The sequence below is a fragment of the Barbatula barbatula genome (assembly GCF_947034865.1).
Source record: "Barbatula barbatula genome assembly, chromosome: 18".
Lineage (NCBI taxonomy): Eukaryota > Metazoa > Chordata > Actinopteri > Cypriniformes > Nemacheilidae > Barbatula > Barbatula barbatula.
In genome coordinates this window covers 20,676,924-20,696,369 of record NC_136781.1, presented here as the reverse complement: position 1 = coordinate 20,696,369, position 19,446 = coordinate 20,676,924, and the positions used below count along the sequence as shown (strand labels likewise).

General features: G+C 37.5%; 2 protein-coding genes across 3 annotated transcripts in view; one reads left to right on the top strand and one right to left on the bottom strand.

Annotated features, from left to right (window-relative positions):
* flt4 (fms related receptor tyrosine kinase 4) overlaps nt 1-2,958 on the top strand; it is a 44,031-nt gene extending 41,073 nt beyond the window's left edge. For both annotated transcript variants that reach the window (XM_079480214.1, XM_079480215.1), the window contains 5 exons: nt 1,658-1,763; nt 1,868-1,980; nt 2,109-2,229; nt 2,311-2,393; nt 2,487-2,958. In XM_079480214.1, the coding sequence (XP_079336340.1) occupies nt 1,658-1,763; nt 1,868-1,980; nt 2,109-2,229; nt 2,311-2,393; nt 2,487-2,706 (643 nt within the window). In that variant the 3' untranslated portion in view covers nt 2,707-2,958. The remainder of the gene's footprint in view (nt 1-1,657; nt 1,764-1,867; nt 1,981-2,108; nt 2,230-2,310; nt 2,394-2,486) is intronic.
* Nucleotides 2,959-2,967: 9 nt separating this feature from the next.
* On the bottom strand, nt 2,968-19,010 carry ergic1 (endoplasmic reticulum-golgi intermediate compartment 1). Its single transcript, XM_079480213.1, has 10 exons — nt 18,868-19,010; nt 12,141-12,202; nt 10,474-10,546; nt 9,885-9,979; nt 7,760-7,884; nt 7,444-7,548; nt 7,287-7,347; nt 5,580-5,680; nt 4,767-4,889; nt 2,968-4,669 (listed from the first exon to the last, which is right to left on the bottom strand). Exons 1-10 carry the CDS (start codon nt 18,885-18,887, stop codon nt 4,562-4,564), a joined length of 873 nt encoding a protein of 290 aa, XP_079336339.1. The 5' UTR covers nt 18,888-19,010; the 3' UTR covers nt 2,968-4,561.
* Nucleotides 19,011-19,446: the final 436 nt, after the last annotated feature.

The window sequence follows — 19,446 nt, the reverse complement described above, 5'->3', positions numbered from 1 at the left end:
GAATGTTGTGAGATCAGATGTTATATATATAATGATCTGATGTGGGATATATGATGTGTGATATAGAATGTTGTGAGATCAGATGTTATATATAATGATCTGATGTGGGATATATGATGTGTGATATAGAATGTTGTGAGATCAGATGTTATATATGTAATGATCTTATGTGTTATATAGAATGTTGTGAGATCAGATGTTATATATAATGATCTGATGTGGGATATATGATGTGTGATATAGAATGTTGTGAGATCATATGTTATATATGTAATGATCTGATGTGGGACATATGATGTGTGATATAGAATGTTGTGAGATCAGATGTTATATATATAATGATCTGATGTGGGATATATGATGTGTGATAAAGAATGTTGTGAGATCAGATGTTATATATATAATTATCTGATGTGGGATATATGATATGTGATATAGAATGTTGTAAGATCAGATGTTATATATAATGATCTGATGTGGGATATATGATGTGTGATATAGAATGTTGTGAGATCAGATGTTATATATAATGATCTGATGTGGGATATATGATGTTTGATATAGAATGTTGTGAGATCAGATGTTATATATGTAATGATCTTATGTGTGATATAGAATGTTGTGAGATCAGATGTTATATATGTAATGATCTGATGTGTGATATAGAATGTTGTGAGATCAGATGTTATATATGTAATGATCTGATGTGGGACATATGATGTGTGATATAGAATGTTGTGAGATCAGATGTTATATATGTAATGATCTGATGTGGGACATATGATGTGTGATATAGAATGTTGTGAGATCAGATGTTATATATATAATGATCTGATGTGGGATATATGATGTGTGATATAGAATGTTGTGAGATCAGATGTTATATATAATGATCTGATGTGGGATATATGATATGTGATATAGAATGTTGTAAGATCAGATGTTATATATAATGATCTGATGTGGGATATATGATGTGTGATATAGAATGTTGTGAGATCAGATGTTATATATAATGATCTGATGTGGGATATATGATGTTTGATATAGAATGTTGTGAGATCAGATGTTATATATGTAATGATCTGATGTGTGATATAGAATGTTGTGAGATCAGATGTTATATATGTAATGATCTGATGTGGGACATATGATGTGTGATATAGAATGTTGTGAGATCAGATGTTATATATATAATGATCTGATGTGGGATATATGATGTGTGATATAGAATGTTGTGAGATCAGATGTTATATATAATGATCTGATGTGGGATATATGATGTGTGATATAGAATGTTGTGAGATCAGATGTTATATATGTAATGATCTTATGTGTTATATAGAATGTTGTGAGATCAGATGTTATATATAATGATCTGATGTGGGATATATGATGTGTGATATAGAATGTTGTGAGATCAGATGTTATATATGTAATGATCTGATGTGGGATATATGATGTGTGATATAGAATGCTGTGAGATCAGATGTTATATATAATGATCTGATGTGGGATATATATTGGTCTGACATGAGAAGTGATGTGTGATATAGGTTGGACAGTATGATGTGTAATATGTGATTTACAGTATGATAGTCTGATGTGTTGTGTGATATTTGATTTATCTGATCATATGTATCATATGTACTGGTAGATATGGCATCATGTTGGCCTGCTGGCAAGGCGAACCCAGGGAGAGACCCACATTTCCAGCTCTGGTGGAAATACTCGGAGATCTGCTGCAGGAAAACAGTCTGCCTGTGAGAGAGAAGAGAGCACATCATGACAAGAAATTAATTGAGATTCTTTTCTGGTCATATTGTAATGATATCTTAGCGTATAACAGTCTCTTTCTGTAAACTAGGAATTGCCCCTGAATCTGTCTGAGAGCTCAGAGGACGATGGCTTCTCACAAGCTTCATCTAGACCACCATCACAAGAGGAGATCAGACTTGCCTGTAACACATTGACCACAAGGTACACACGCTTTTTATTCATTTTTACCTTCATAAAGTGGTTTCAGAGAAAAAAAGCAATGCTACATTAAAAAACATATTTGAAAGTCGCAATGTAAACTCTTGAATGCATATGCTTTTGTTTGGCAGATATTACAACTGTGTGCCGTTTGCTGGGTGTATCATGGTCGGACCCTCCAATACATGTCACCCTCGAGTGAAGACTTTTGAGGAACTTCCTCTTGAAATAACATCACACAAGACACATCACGTATGGCTAACAACACTGTATTTGTCCTCCCATTCAAATATTGACATGAATTTTGTTTCAAACCTTTACTTGTCACTGCAGGACAGCCAGACAGACAGCGGGATGGTTCTGGCATCAGATGAATTGGAGAGATTTGAAAACAATCACAGAGGCATGTTGAAAAAGTAGGTGACATTGAAAATAAACAATCACTTCGACAAAAATGTATCATTGTCACTCGGAACGTTTTATAATTGAAAGCCTTTGTGTGCGTTTAGTACATCAGCAGGCCGCAGTACAGAACGGCTCATCAGTTCTCCGTCCGTGAGCAGCAGTGGCAGCATCAGCACATTACGTCCAGCGTTCTTCAGCCAGCTCTCCGGCCAGACCTTCTACAACAATGAATACGGCCAGCTGTCGGAGGAGGGCGTCAGTGACTTTTTCTCATCAGATCAGGCCGTGTATGACGGAGCCTTCTCTGCAACCTCCAACCTGTAACACCCCTGGTTGGCCAGTTATATACTACTTGACCCGCCGCACCCTTTACAAACTGAACTTATGTCTGTATTTCTAAAGTTCTCTCAACAGCCACTGGGTGGCACCATTACATCATTTTCAAACCCGAAAATTACCAAAAAGTATTTTATCGTCTTAAGTTACATATCTTTTATATAAAGAGTAAACCGTTTTATTTGTACAAAAAATAGAAGAAAATTGTGGAAAATAAAACAATATATCTTGTAATGAGACTCGTATCTTCATTTGACCTAAAACAGAAGGTATTTTATTAAATTAACATTTTAAATTGATATTTCACACACTGTATGTAATATGGCCTAAACGCAGATTTTGTCCCCCCTTATAAAAGCAAAGATATCAAAACATTGTTAAATAATCTATCAAAAGACAATAACTCTAAAGTGTGAGGTTTTTGTTATACGGCCCTGACACATTTGCTTGGATTTATATCAGAGACTTTGCTCACTTAACGGTAAAATAGTATTTAACAATACTTGACACCAACAACCCGCTTGTTTTTCCTCTGTTTTTGTAATTGTTGTGTGTCACCTAACATAGTAAACAAACATTGAAAAGAGTGGTAACCCACAGTTGTGATTTTATTGTAATGCTGCTAAGATTAACAGAGACTTAAATGAGTTTTAACTGGAAGAATAACTGTACAAACAATCAGATTTTCAATCAAATTCATATTTCAATAGAGAAACTGAAAGCTGACATGTAGGTTGCGGTTCATGGTTGTCGCTGTAGTGACAAAAAAAAAACATCTGTTGTCATGTAAACTGTGATACTGGCAACAACGCATCCCGTATCTGAAAACACTCAGTGTAACAGGTTTGACCAGATTCATCAAATACTGATGGGACAAACACACTTCATATGAAAATTAAACGTTATGGCAACTTGCTTTCCAAAATAAAAGGTTAACAATGAAACAATACAGGCAGAGGAAAATAAAATAACCCTTAAAAAAAACCTTCATTCAAGACTGTTTTGATAGAAAAACACAGAACATTCCCAGAATATCCCTTCAACCGAATACCAAGTAAAACTACATAAACTAAAATATACATATAAAAGCAAACAGAAGAGTGCAAGAAAAACAAAAACATACCATAGAAAGAAACGAAACCCAGCTTATTGAGTTACCATAAATCCAATACACGATTAAATCTGAATGATTACAAGCCCATCATACACCGCTTACAAAAACCAACAGATGAATCCAAGGAAAACATGTCCTGCTCAAAAAAACGAATTGTTCATTGCTTATGGGATAGAAGACATGACCTGGAGTTCCTGATGATAGTTGTAAGATTCATTTTAAAGGAGATGAAGAAAGCGCTGGTTCCTATGAAGGCACATATCCAATCAGTTATCTACATACTAATAACTGCTATTTCCATCTAATGTAAAACAACAATTAGTTGGAAAAGCCCAGAGGAACTGGTTGTGAAATTTCATTCAAACAAATTCATGAGCATTCTAAAGTGACATTTCCTCATATAACACTATACACCGTTCCTTTAAACCACTATGCTTGGTGCACGGGAACCAGGAAACCCTGAAGTCCTTCATATGAGCGGAAAAGCAGGTCTTTTCCACATAAACACTGCCTCATGTTTGTGAATGAAATGTGGCGGACAAGCAGAGAAATCACCTACATCTCACCAATAAAATCCTGGTCATTTAGTGTTGTAAAATCAGGAAATGTCTGTTTAATGTTCATTAACAGGACAATGTTTTCCAGTTGTGGGTAAACGCACAGGGTGTAGTGAACGGGGAGAGAGGTTTGGCTGGAATAAATAAAACAAACGTTACATCTTGAGTAAACTCATGACATTTTCCCAATCTGGATTTTTTTCCAGGCTTCCGATGCTGTAAATATGCAGGAGTCGATGATGCCCGCTACAGTAAATGTGCCTCCGATAATAGCGCAAATCTGGCCATGGAAGAAAAAAACAGTGTCAGTACAAAATACTAACAGAGAAAGAGAGAGAGAGAGAGAGAGAGAGAGAGAGAGAGAGAGAGAGACTCACAGTAGTAATGAAGCGGTAGAGCGGCTGTCTCCTCTCAGTGTACTTCACTGTGATTGGACTGAGGTCATAGCGAAACCAGATAGCTGGGATGATACGTCCTGTATGGCTGTACGCCACATACTCCTAGTAAACAACAAAGTAACATGAAAGGATTACATTTGCATGTCAAAAAGGATTGTGCAGATCCATTGAACGCGGATATTACCCGCAACTCACTGTGAGAGTTTAATGAAATCCCGCTGTATTAATGAATCATCTACAGTAAACATTACATAAGAAATACTGATTGAAAACGCGATTGTTCGTTGGCAACATGTATTATATCCGAAATTTGTATAAGCCATAGATCACTTGTTGGTTATATGTACATTTTTATGCCACGGCTTCATAATATCAGTGATATTTATAGTCTTATGTTTTGTCATTTTGAAATCTAGTTGTTGTTTGTTACTGTCCTACGGTATGAACATTCTGCAAAACCTCTCCGTTTGTGCTTCAAAGAACAGAAAAACAACACACCGATGCATTAGGTCATGACAACAGTGTTATTCTCCTGTACCTATTACACCTGTGCATGGGAACAACCCCACCGCGACGCTCGCTCAGTCACGTACACACATAATGCCTGCAGCTGTCACTGCAATGGCCGGCCGAGGGGTTTGCAGAGGTGATAAATGCTTGATGGCACTAAATAAAGGCCACCATAATTCATCCAGTGTCTATGGACACGGCAAGCTTAATTCTAAACCATCACCTCAGCGAGCACATTTAGAAGATACTTAAATTTAGATTGACACCAGAGTTTTACATTACCTTGTTTGCCACGGTGTACTGGTAAGAAAATCTCTGCTTTCCTGACAGATCCTCGTAAACCGTTGGGACGATCTTGAGAATGTAATCGTGGGAGGCCAAACCTGACGAGAGAGTCACGTTTAATGTCTGTAATACAGCGGTTTGATGGACGCAAGTGATGCGTTTCCTTTCTCCAGTTACTTATTCTATTAATGGGCTGTGACTTGTGTTCTCCTTTGCTTGGACGTGTCGCCGCTTGGTGTCTCTTAACAGCACGTGTCGCCAAATGGAAAGCATGCATATTGTGTTCAGGAGTACTGCACTTCTAAGAATAATGACACGCGATATTTACTAAAGATGCCAAGACAAACATCACTATTGCTGTTGCTCTCAATGAGGCTTAATGATTGATATCAACCCCTGGGCTCAATTTGACATGTTCATTACTTTTAGGAGCGATAAAACATTCTGAATGTCTCAAGGATTCGGGGAGGGAGCGGCTCTTTTTAACTCACCCTCTATTAACCATGTGGGTCATTCTCACGAGACCACTGAAACATCATGGATTTCAAAAATATAACATATACTTCGGACGGTAACACAAAAAAATTCATCATAATAAACACAAATGTGTTTTCAAAGAATCCTTTTAACATAGAAATGTATATGATTGCATTTCTCTACTGAAATTCTCATTACCGTAATGCGTCCTGACTTGTGAGTGCATTATATGTTGTATAATGATAACATTGTGAAAAAAACTATTTAACGTTGTTTGATTGTTCGATTTCCAAAAAACATTAAACATAATATTCATGTATAATGAAATGAAGGGAACAAATCCCTGACTGATATTCTCATGCTCCGTAACATTTTCAAAGGACTGTTTACACACACAAAGACATTTTTACATTTAAGTTTGATTTTATGTAAAGAAACACATCTGCCAGTACTTTTCAGATGGCTAACATGTTACTTTATATTTCTAACTTAAATCTTAATATTCTCTTGTCATGGTGTGTACACAACTTTCTCTCATTACCAATACAGGTCATTTTCCGCCTTTACAAATGTTACATGTATAATTTTTTATTAAAATATACTTCATTAATGTCTTATTATGTATGATCACTAAAACTTGCAATGGCATCATGGCTTCGCTTTTCTTAGCAAAACATGCTATTGAATTGACAGTTTTAAATGGTTACGGTAATGACAATTTTACAATTGTTTTAACACACGTTCAAAATTGTCAGTGAATGTCAGTTGAAATGCATCCTCACATGTCATGCCTGGTTTTTAGGGAATAAAAAGGGAATTTGTGTGATGCAAGTCTTTTTACGAAAAGAATCATCCACCTAGAAACGTCCCATCAGCAACAAAGACTAACCTAGCAACGGCCTGGCAGGCACCCACCACACCATTCAATTCTGGCAGCAAGTTTTACACAAGCAAATACCACTCAAATGTTCTTTGGACAACATATATGTTATATTAACATTCATTATGACATATGCGATAGTAACAAATCATCCATAGTTCCATTTTTATGACAACATACTGTAGGTATAAAGTTACAATAAGCTGCAGAGGTGGAACAAATACGTGAATGTAAAATGCAACTCTTTCATTCTGAATAATAAAAAAGACAGCTGCGAATGTGTGTGATCTAACCAAACTGATCACATTATTGAGGTATAATGGTCAACACTAAATGTAAACACCTACCATTGGACTCCAGTTTGTTGGCTCCACCCAAAGCATTAAAAGCACCCTGGACATTCTGCACCTGTAATGGATGTCATTCAAAACATTACTGTGATTCAGTCACATTTCTTGTATGTTTGTATGCATTTCTTATTGACTGCATGATAAAAATCACAACCTGCAGCTTCTCCCCGAAGGCCAGTTTGTGGATGACGTGCGTCATATCAGGATTCTGAGGCTGAGCAGTCGCGCTGTGTGTCGACACGTGAAAGTTTCCAGGAACCTATGTGAAACGGTCCAGCTCAGGGTAAATGATCAAATGTGATAAGCAAACTCAACTTTACATCCTCCAAAACTGTATGAAAACAATCACGTAACAAAATTAAAGTCATTTAAAGATCAAAACAAACACTGTGATTTCACGATGCTTTTAACGCAGCATTTGGTGCTTGATTGGAAGCTCATTCGACTTTAAGATGAGCAGTATATCTTACTTTATTAATAATGAATTCTCCTTCAAAGCGGCAGCCGTAACCGTTGTTGAGCGGCACCTTCATTGAATTTTCGATGTGTCCCACTTCATGTCGGCCCATCTCATCTTGAATGTCCAAACCCACCACTGTTTACGTAATGTATGGACAGAGAGCCAGACAAACAATATAGGTCACAAAGAGTACATTAATATATTACATGCTGTAATTTATTTAAGACACATCAACAAGGGCTGTGGTTTATTTGGTGGGATTAAGTACAGAAAATGGATAAACAGCATTGCTGTGGACTGTAGACCAGTGACAGTTTTAGGATTTGATATGTAAATCCAACAAACAATATAATCTTTTGCTCTTCATGCTTTTTTCATTCATTGTTTCATTAATTAGCATATCCTGACTTGACTTTATTTCTTGTTGGTTGACAACCCTAATAATATTAAACAAACAGGGAATAGTCCAGACAAAAATGCGGATTATGACAGTGTTTAGATTGACCCTTTTGTCATTCTTAACACATTTCCCCCATAAAACACGATTGATTGAAAAATTCAAAATTCTTCCTGACACATGTACATTCCTAAGATATATGCATCAAATATATATCACAGTTTATCTCAGTTCTACTTTTGCATACCACAGAAAAAGTTATAAATGTATATGATGTATATATATATATATGTATAAAAAAGTTATATTCGCTGGTATTATTTTAAACCAACGGATAAAGGCAATGATAAACCTCAAATTAGTCAAAAACAACATGAATGATTTCATTTAGAGTTCTCTAGTGTATTTGAGGCAAAATACATTCGTTTGGAGTTAATGTGGAAACACTGAATTGCCTGTGAAAATGCAATCCGATGTGTGCAGAACACTTAAGTCTTACGTTGCTTTCCATGTGAGCTCAGAAAGCAAAACGTATCTTCCACATTTTCCACATAATTACACGACGGGTGTCGAAAAATGACGCCAGCACAAAGGTCATTTGAAAGGAAACGATTTGAATTTCTCCATAAATAGCACATTTGGAAACAACATTTTCCTTCATGGAAAACACAATTTTCCTAATGAAATGACTTTGGAGCTCAAGTGATGACGTGTATTATTCAATACGATTTCCTACAGAATTAACTTGAAGTCTAAATGATGCAGTGCAAATCCATTACCAAAGCCAGTCCAATATCTGAAAACATTGGTGAATGTCATTATGGCTTAAACCGAGATCATTTCACCAAATCTGAACATTGGAGGGGGACACAATCCGTCATGCAAGACCCTAGTTGCATTGAAGTCATGCGCGGGCGAGCACCACTAAAGCTTTTTTCAGAAAATGCAAAAATGTACTGCTTGTAACTGTAAAGATAGTTTGACATTGCAGTAAATGAGGTCATCGTGAGTGAGCTTGTCTTCGTGACTCATAACAAAACAGAAAAATTATAATAATCGCCATGACCTTAGTTTTCATTCCTCGCTCTTCTCGCCCATGAGAACTGCCCAAGATGTCTCTCTCGACATAGTTTGGCTCTTGTGTAATGTGTGTGAAACGGCCAGTTGCAAATGTGTTTGCAAAGTTTCAGGATCAGCCTGTAGTGACATCAGAGGTGACCACACACTTCCTCTGGTTGTGCTGTTGTACAGTCACACAATCTCTTCGTAAATCTTTTCCTTTGGCCCAAAAACCTTTTATTGGATTCATAAAATCTCAGAGGCAAAGATATACTGGAGCTGATGTGTGTTTATCTCAATCGCATTATTTTTTTAAATGTAGAATTTTGGCAGCTTTGATGCAGACCATTACCAAAGAGTCAAATCTTTACGTATGACCATGTGAGCTTCCACTCGGTTGTGAAGATCTGAAGTCTTTTTCTAATCTTCCTTTTAGAAACACCTCCCGATTTACGTCTCAAACCGAGACTTTCAGTGATGGTAAGTGGTGCTTTGTGTAGGAGGTTATTATTGTGCATCGTTTCCTTTCATAATCTACGTCAAGAACTGAACAACGCACATGTGTGGAAGGTCACCAATAACCCTTAAAATCATGTAACACATCAACACTGGGAGATCTTATGCATGTGGATGGAAAAACATTGATATGTGTATTTATGTATTTTATGTATATACTCACAATCACAGTGTAAGTTTGGCAAACTGATGTTTAAACTCACATCTATCTTCCCACCACTGTCCTTATCAGGGTCATCAACATACAGTTCATTTACTCTGTAAACACACATCAAAACACATATTAATTCTACAATTGACTTCTGTAAAGGTCATCCAACGGATCCAAGTCTGACATCAAAACACCAAACTTGCAGTAACGTGCCATTTTTTCGCTTTTTCACTTCCCATGTTAGAAAGAAGTTGACACATCGGCAGTAATGTGTTAATGCCACATGAAACCGATTCGTCACCGAGGCTACAACAGTGCGACTGCGATCGGGTCGTAAAGTCATCCATCTCTAACGCAGATTTGAATAAACTTTTTCTTTTTTTAATGCGGTGCAGGTTTAGCTATTCAAAAACAAAACAAGATGTAACAAACTTTGTTTTTAGGTAAATCCCTCCACCACTGATCTATGTGCGTGTTTAAATATGAAGCCTCGTGCATATGACATGTTTGGTTACTGTGGTTAAAAGTGTGTCTTAGGTAATTATCGTCAAACACATCTACAGTTTACGCCGATGTAGAACATGAGAGCGTCAACACATACATTTCTGTGGTTATGAATCCCGTCAGTTCTGAGAGAAACAGGAACATCATGAAGATGCAGCAGCATATTGAAACTGAGGAGACAAAAACAGGTCAAGACGACGTTAGCGAGCGCTTCAAACCTTCGCCATGACAACAGATGACCCATCATCGCATAGAGACGTGCCTTCCCGTATATGACTCACGTAACAACCCTGATGAAAATAAACAACAGAAATTCTCTCCATCAATAGTTTACGTTAAAACCATTCATATTTGCCTTTATGTAGTGTTTGGGTGTTCTATTGGTTCACATCTCAAAAACATTGCAGTCGTAGAGACCATAAGCTTCCATTAAAACCATTCCCATTATACCCATGACATCCGGTAGAATTGCTGTTGTTATTTTTTTTATTTGCAATTTAAAGTGACACTTGTTTTAGCAAAAAGAAGAGCACTTTCAAGCAAACACCTAGCTATGACATCATTGTTTCGGACTATGCAAACTAATTCTACAGTATGAGGTATTTATTTTACAGTCAAATAATCATTAGGTAAGATCATTGGACAGGCCGATGACTGTGAACAGCTTTTATTATGCATGTTAGCGTAATCGCTGCAGTTTACCATGTGATCAAATGAGTCAAAAGAAGAAAAAAAACGGGGCCAGCATCAGAAGCTAGTGCATATTTACATAGACACGGTCTCCAGTGACTCTGTGGTCACATGACTTCGTGGTTGACACGTCATACTCTGACTTGCAGTTCGTTCTGGTTTACACAAGCTAATGTTTAACTAAAACACAAACAATGAGGCGTGTCGCTATGACACATAGCTTACAGCTTCAGGTTCAACAAGTGTTAGATCACTTCTTCCACTTATTGTGCACTGTAATGACTAAAATTCGAAACGACTGAACCTTTTGATCGACTCCAGTCAGCTGTTAACAACACGACAAAACATAAAAACACTGGGAGTTTATAGCCGAGCGTTTTAATCTTTGTAAATGATAGAGCTGAGCTTATTATCTTTATCTGGTTCATTACCTCTGAAAGAAAGTTATAAACACAGACTTCAGAAAGATACTGTTATTATTATGACGGTCTAGCGGTACATATCAGGGCGTGTCTCTTTCATGTACTTTTATTGCCGAGGGGTTAATTTTTATTAAAAAAGATTTTTTCGGTTCCAAGTATTGTGTTCGGATTTTACCGTTTTACATTCCTAAACGTCAAAATGAAAACACATCATATATCAATATCATTTTAGTCCAATCGTTAATTCTGTAACAAAAAAGTATAAAGAATACTTTGTTTCAACAGATAGCTATTTACCCTTAAGGCACGATGACGTAATCACCAAACCGGTTTAAAAGCAAAATATTAGCAAGGCAAGTGTTTACGGTTGGATTTAGCAAACATGACTAAACGTGAGTCAAGCGGCAACACCTCTTACATTACAAACATCCATTCTTCCGTGTCATCAGGGCCGGAGCAATGAGCCATCCCAAACACAATGCTAAAGAAACTAAAACGGAGTCAGAAAACCACACACACACACACGGGGTAAATAAAGCAGGAATGTTGTGAGGAAATCGCACATGGCAGAACGTTGACGTAAAGACACACCGGCCTGTAAAACCCAGCGTTAGATGACGGTTCATGATGAGACACAAACACCGGCACTTACTGAAAGCTCCAGTATATGTTGGCTGGGTGAGATCTTTGGGCACTTTCCTGTAGATATCAAACCTGGAAAAAAAAGAAAGAAGGGAAAGGGGGGAAAGGGGGGAAAAGGTAAATATTGTGTTCTCTTGGGAAGAGGACTTGTGAAAGCACATTCTGTTCCCAGCGCAGTGTAAGGAATGACAGGAGAGCTGAGGAATGTGAAGTACGGCAGTGCTCCATGAAACACCAGTCCAGACGCAACAGTCTGGAGCAAACACACATGCGCGCGCCACATCCGCTAGAATTACTGCTTCACAATCACAACATCGGAACGCCACTCTACATTTCTTCATACAATAGTGTGGTCGAGGTCATAGAGAAGGCTGTCAACACAGAGTCTATTCACATCAGTCAGAGCAAACAATGACCCTTTGGAATGACACCTACATTAACGGATTTAAATGGACCTCGGATAGAATCGTAGAGAAACTCGAGGGATACGGCCCTGGATTTTGAAGCTCTTATGAAATAGTGGCTGCGTCCGAAATCGCCCACATTCGTACTATCTAGTAGGCGAAAATGAGTAGAGTCATGAACGGTATGTCTGTAACCTCAGTACTACTTCCGCTGAGATTCGTGAGTGTGGATCGGACGGACACTCATCTATGCCATGATGCCACGGACGCTGAGAAATGGTCAAATATAAAAAACGAATCAAATAATATAGCGGAAAACTTTATCGTCAGTTTTTAATGCGAGTGCCAATAAATGAATTTCTCGTGACCAAATTATGCTTTTATCGACCGTCACGATTAGGTTGTTGTTAATACGTCATAGTTCAAAGAGCACACGGGTCACATGACCATAAAACATGCAGGAATGTATTCATACTACTCCCACTCATACCATATAGAACGAGCTGTTTAACCGGCCGATAGGTAGGTACTTATTCAAATTCTGTACATACTGTCACAGTATGCGATTTCAGACGTAGCCAGTGTCTTTAATCTTAAAGTATTATGGAAGTTACACTTTCTATTTGTTAAAGGGACAGTTCATCTAAAATCATCTAAAATAAACTCTTATTGTTATTCACCCTCATGTCATTTCAAACGTGTTTGACTTTCTAAGTTCTGCAGAATACAACAGAAGATATTTTGAAGAACGTTGATAACCAAACAACATTGAACCCCATTGACCTCCTTTGTATTGACACAAAACCACTGAGACATTTCTCAAAAAAGGTTTTCAACAACACGAAGGTGGTTACTAATAACAGAATTATTACTTTTAGGTGATCTACTCTTTTAAAACATTGCATTAATAAAACAAAAAACTGTTTTTACTTTCTGTAGTTTGTAAAACATCCAATCTTTTTATATATCTTATATAGTCGATGAAGTGTCAGAGCGCTTATTCACATGAAAGATGAGTGGAAAACATCAACACATGGCTTATTTGAGCAGACGCCAAGAATGAAACTCCAAGTCTATGAGTAACAGAACCTCTTTAGGAATAAATCCAGTCCCTGGCTTTTTAAGGAGCTCTCAAACTTTGCAGCTCCAAAGCCAAACCATCCACCTCACAGATGTAAACTTGCCCTTTTTCGGCTCTGAAAGTTTCCTTCAGCGCCCCGGTCCAGCCCTTCATGGCCTCTGCGCTCCAAAAACACTCACATCTGTGAACATTTCTGACAGTGAAATGACCTCAAACGGGGGGGGCTGACTTCCTGTTATATCAAACGCCCTGTGGCGTTTCTCTACTCACGGACCCCTCTCTTCCTCCCATGACAGGAACCATACAGTTCATGGTGTTCTGACGGATGAGCTCGCAGGATGTGGAAGGTATAACTCCATTGTGTGCAGAAGTCAGAAGAACACACTGTCCTCCAACCACTGACCACCCGAGATGATGCCATAACTGACTGTGAGAGATTACAACACGTCAGGTTCCTGAAAACAGACTCATAAGGGGTTTCAAAGGAGTTTTTTGTGATGAGAGACAGGTTGGCGCATCAAAAAAACATGTTATTTTCAAAAGTCAACCAATCTGTGGCCGATGAATATATGCCCTTGACAAGTCAGTCTCTGTACAAGTTTAACTGTCTATGCAAAAGGCATATGCTCAACAAAGTCAAAAATAGTTCACTTCTTGAAATCTGTCGATTAAAATATTACAACTAAAAACATCAATGACTTCACTTGAAATAAATCATTATTATCTTACCGTTTCAATCTGAATTCAAATTCATACAGATTCATTTCTAAAACCAATTTCAACTATATATATTTTTTTAAAGAATTGGGAACGTTCAAGATTTAATTGAGGCTTATGTATGACACTAAATAATATATAACAGTGAATTTAAAGAATTAAGAAAGTGAACTCTAGTATATTTAACATGATATATGTTGCCGCAGGTCTCGTGCCAACAAGATAAAACCGTAAAACAATCTTACATTTATTTGTATCGCAACATGCAACACATCATAATATTGTTGTTACACAAATAATCCTTATGATAACAATTTTGTATGTGTACAAGAGAGACAAAATGTGCAACAGCTTTTTAGGCAATAAACACTTTGATCTCTCTACTTGTAAAAACACACTTTATCATCTGACCTCATATGCGCACGCCCACGTTCTTATTTACAACTAGCATTGCCTTCATCGTAGATGACTGGAACAAACAATGCCAAAGGTAAGAAGACGCAGCTTATTTGTTGCAAGCTCTGGGCAGAAGTGTACAATATTGTTTAGCTTGTTGCACAAGAGGCGCATGATTCACACGGCTGTTAAAAGAATACAATTTCTGTCAGATATTTTCCTCTTTACAACTGTAACAAACAATCCAGACTGTTCCGAGTCACGACCACACGTACGGCACAAATGTGATAATGATATAAAACAACACTTCGATTAACGAATAATAACACGGCTATTATCAAGTAACGGCAATTTCATAGAACATGCGGGAATTGTTTGGATTGGTCAAGCAATGAAACCAGACACAAACACAAGCCAGAGAACACCGACATGGAGCAATTAAAATAAAGCGTTACACAAAACAGCATCGCTCTTGGGACGCCCGGGACTGTCTTAATAAAATGACTGCTGTAATTGTGTGTTAAACTGCAGGACGTTTATGAGTCTGGGCTCGGGTACTCTGCACCGTTCTCATCAAGTCTAAGTACTCTAAGTGTGTATTTGTTTTCCATAGGAAATGATGTGTCGTGTTTTCCTTTCAGACCGCTTACTGTTTCTCACTTCATCAGGTAGCAGAGTAGTTCCCAGATCAACGTAAAGGACACATGATCGGAAAACGAGGAAAGTAACTTGGTTTTGCACGGCTGCACGATCATCATGGGTCAAATGATTGTCACGATTATTTTATTCCAAAATTATTTTGTCCGTTTAGAACTTTTGTTTTGAAATTTCACTTCAGCATGTTTATTAGGCCTATACTTTACAGCCGATGAATATGTTATAATCTGCTTTCATTGAACTTCTTCAACACCGCATTTCAAAGCACGCAAACAATCATCTATAAGAACTTGAACAAAAACATTTACATTTTGTGACCTTCGGAATGAACCTTGCGACTTTTAGATTTCCTGTTTTGTTTTAAATCATTACTATGTGTCACCCTTAACTGAGTCATATGACACGGCTAAAACAACTATTATCGTTTGTTTTAGACGTAATGCAAAGTGTATACACGATTTAAAGGCGCAGTTTATGATTTACAGCGGCCACTAGTGTTGTATTATAGATTTGCAACGAATATCTCTGTCCAAACACGACGGTGTCCACCACAGTACAAAAATATGTTGTCGGCTGCGACAACGCGTCTTCTCATGTTGACGCAGGGAAGAAATCATGCAGGCATTAGAAGGACTGTAGAAAGAGCCATGTCTATTTCAATTACATCAATAAAAGTTCTGTGGATTTTAAGTATAAAAAGAAGGATGAAAGTCAGGCAGGAGCTACGATCTGTGTTAATATTATGTAGACTTTCCAGAGTTAGGACCCGCCGTACTACAGCTTTTAGCAGCGATACTCATAGATATCTATGGAGATACTTTCCAGCAGAGAGACGTTGGAGAGAAAGTTCATCTAAAAATCACCAGAGGAGGTTGCTTTGATTCGGATCAGTATGTGAGTAACATTGGTTTTCTGTTTGTTAGAACCAATATTTGATGTTGTTGATGTTGTAATATTAGCTGTGTGATGGAGCAGTTTTGATTGTTTATCTGGAACCGCTTTAATATTGTACAGAGAGAGAGAGAAAGAGAGAGAGAGCGTGTTTTACAGGGGAGTGGAAACAGTCATATAGTTGTTTGTCCGTTTAGGGCTGCTGTACAAAACATGGCGGCGAGTTCAATGCGTGTAGGCCCGCTCTGTATGTAAATGTGAATAGCTTATTCTAAGGTATTACAAACATAACGCTTCATTACGTAAGGCTTTTATACACCTCTGAAGAAGTAGTTTGGTATATTATATTGCAAATCTGTCAATAAATCCTGTTAAAAACCCTGCATTGTTCCTTTAAGGTTCATAAACGCTGTATTTTCCACATATATACTGTGCATGTTTGTATCTCCTCTTTGCTCCGCCTCTCTGAAACGCACATTTTTTACAAAGCTCATCGTTCTGAAAAGCGAGGTGTGCCATGATTGGTCTGTTCACCAGTGCATAGTGATTGGTCGAATACTGCAATTGTGTGACGGAAGTGTAACGCCTCTGACCATATTTGCAACATCGGATTCCAAAGCAATTGTACTGACAGGTACCTCCAGCTTACTTGCGTTTACATTTGGGCGGTATTAGTCAAATCATACCACGAACTGACATGGATTTGTGGGGGTGTGGTTACACGAGGTGTTTCACACAGGTCTGGGTGAGCATTCGCTTTTAGATAGAATGAACCTTTTGTTACGATACTTTAATTTTACGTGTCTTATACATGCGTGGGCAACTTATAACACCAAAGACACAGAAAAACACCTATTCACGCCATATGACCACTTTAATGTCTGTCTGTGGATTTAGCAAAAAAGTATAAAAATAGTAGAAATGCATCGAATTCTTTTTTGTTTTTATTTACTGCAAAGTGGCTTCGAAAGACACAAGCTTATCAGGAGTTGGTGCTTGCCTTTAAACCGTAATATCACAACTATTATCCTCAGTTAGATGTGGGAAGCATAAATCGTTATCACATCCAAATATTTTTATATTAATCGTGCAGCCCAACCCAACAGTAAGGCATTATGACGCAATATTACCATTTCCACAGTTCTACATCTACACCGCTTCTGGTAATGGACAGTTTAGAGTAGGATTTTAACATAGTTTCCCAAACACGTCCATATCATTTGGTGTTATACTATTGTCTTCTCATTCTGAACCAAACACTGTTTCATGGTTACATATTTATCTTAAATAGCCAGTTCAAAGCCTTATTTAACAGAAAGGCCTAAACCTCACAGTGATCAAAACAACCTCAGATCTTTCTGACAAGATCAAAGTTCAAAGACCTAGAACACACTCAGTACAGTCTACAGACAGTTCACGTCTACAGAACAATGATTCCACCCATAATAGATCAAGTACCTCAACAGACGCAGCACAACATTGCAACGCATTAGGAAAAAACAATCCTCCATATATGATTATATATATATTCGTGTTTTTAATTTGAATTACTACAGCTTACCAGGACTGATTGGGAACAAACCGGTAAATAACACGGAAGAGATTCCTGCGTCTGTGGAGGTCATCGATTATAAGGTTGACCTGTTGTTCCAACTCGATCATGAAGAGATGAATAACATTTAGGGCTTGATGTGCTGTATTCTATTTATGCTCATACCAGAATTTGCATGAGGATTGTGAACCATATCAACATTAAACTACATGATACTCAATGGTTATTACATTGATAACAGCGTTACACTATTATACTACTTTCCTGGTATGACATATAGACAACCAGACAGTATCAAATCACTTGAATAGATCAATTACATTCATTTGAAGTACAGATCTCATTTGTGACATATCTTTCCAGATTCAGCGCAGCTACTGATAACCTAATATTATCAGCTCTTGTAAGTAGACTTCAGACAGGTTGACAGCGTCCTGTTTAAACAGGAAAACCCTGTAAACGTTAAACAAGATAACATTTCAATCTGAACGGTTCTTTCTTGACAACACTTTGGTCTTTCCTACAGCAGAAGGTCAGTTAAGGAGTGTTTTATATTTGAGTGACCGTGATCAGTGGGTTTAAACAGGAATAACACTGTTTGCTTAAAGATGGAGGACACACTTGCGTAGTTACATCTGTGAAGGACTTGCTACTAAAATGGATATGCATATAAACTTTTCAGCATGTATCAGACAAGTTGACAGCACCATGTTCAATTTCTCAAAGGTCGATTCACAACTATTCATTATTTATTAGGAGAAGTATTACAGGAGGTTTGCAAAACGTTTTGTCATAAATGGAATGGATGTACAGTACAAACTGAGTAAAAAGTCGTCGTTTTTAAGTACAGTAAAGTCAGTTATGGTACTATCTGTCTCAAAAGCGCACCGCAACTGTAATGCTGTCTACTTAGTCAGCTCACTAGGTTGTGGACACAGACATTGTGTGTTTTATATAAACGTTCGCTGATGGTCGTGTTTGATTCATGCAAACCAAACGCAAGCAAAGACCGAGCGCTTTAAAGCTGTCGGCTACTCACCTGCGCAAATCGAAAGTCATTGTCACGGCACGAATTAAAACAAAAGTGGGACTTATAAGCAGCAACTCTGGGTTCAGTCTTCAATCCTGCCGGCTGTTCACACCGGACGTTGCGTCCGCTAAGGACGCTTTGCACGCTTCTATTGGTCGGCTGAGAGCGTGTTTCCGGTTGTGAAATCTCTTACGTGTTGCCCATTGTAGTTAACATTTTTCTGTCTAAACTTATACAAAGAATGTACCCCACAAAACATTTCCTTATGAAATAAATAAAAAACATATAGATGCGAATTGCACTTTTTGGGAAAACGTTTGTGATTTTATTCTTTAGATTGATGGAGAATCATCAAATAATTGACCATAATAGCCATTGTGTTTATATGATTCGTTTGATCCTTTTGTTAGCAAAATTTCATATACACAGATGTACATTTAAAAAAAGAAATGGAACTTTATGTTGATTCAATTGGATTTTCTTTGAAACAAAAGGCACTGAGAACTTTACAAACTTTGTAGTTTCTTTCATATCTTTTTGTAAACTTACCCTAGTGTTTTGTTTATGTCTATGTAGTATTACATGTGT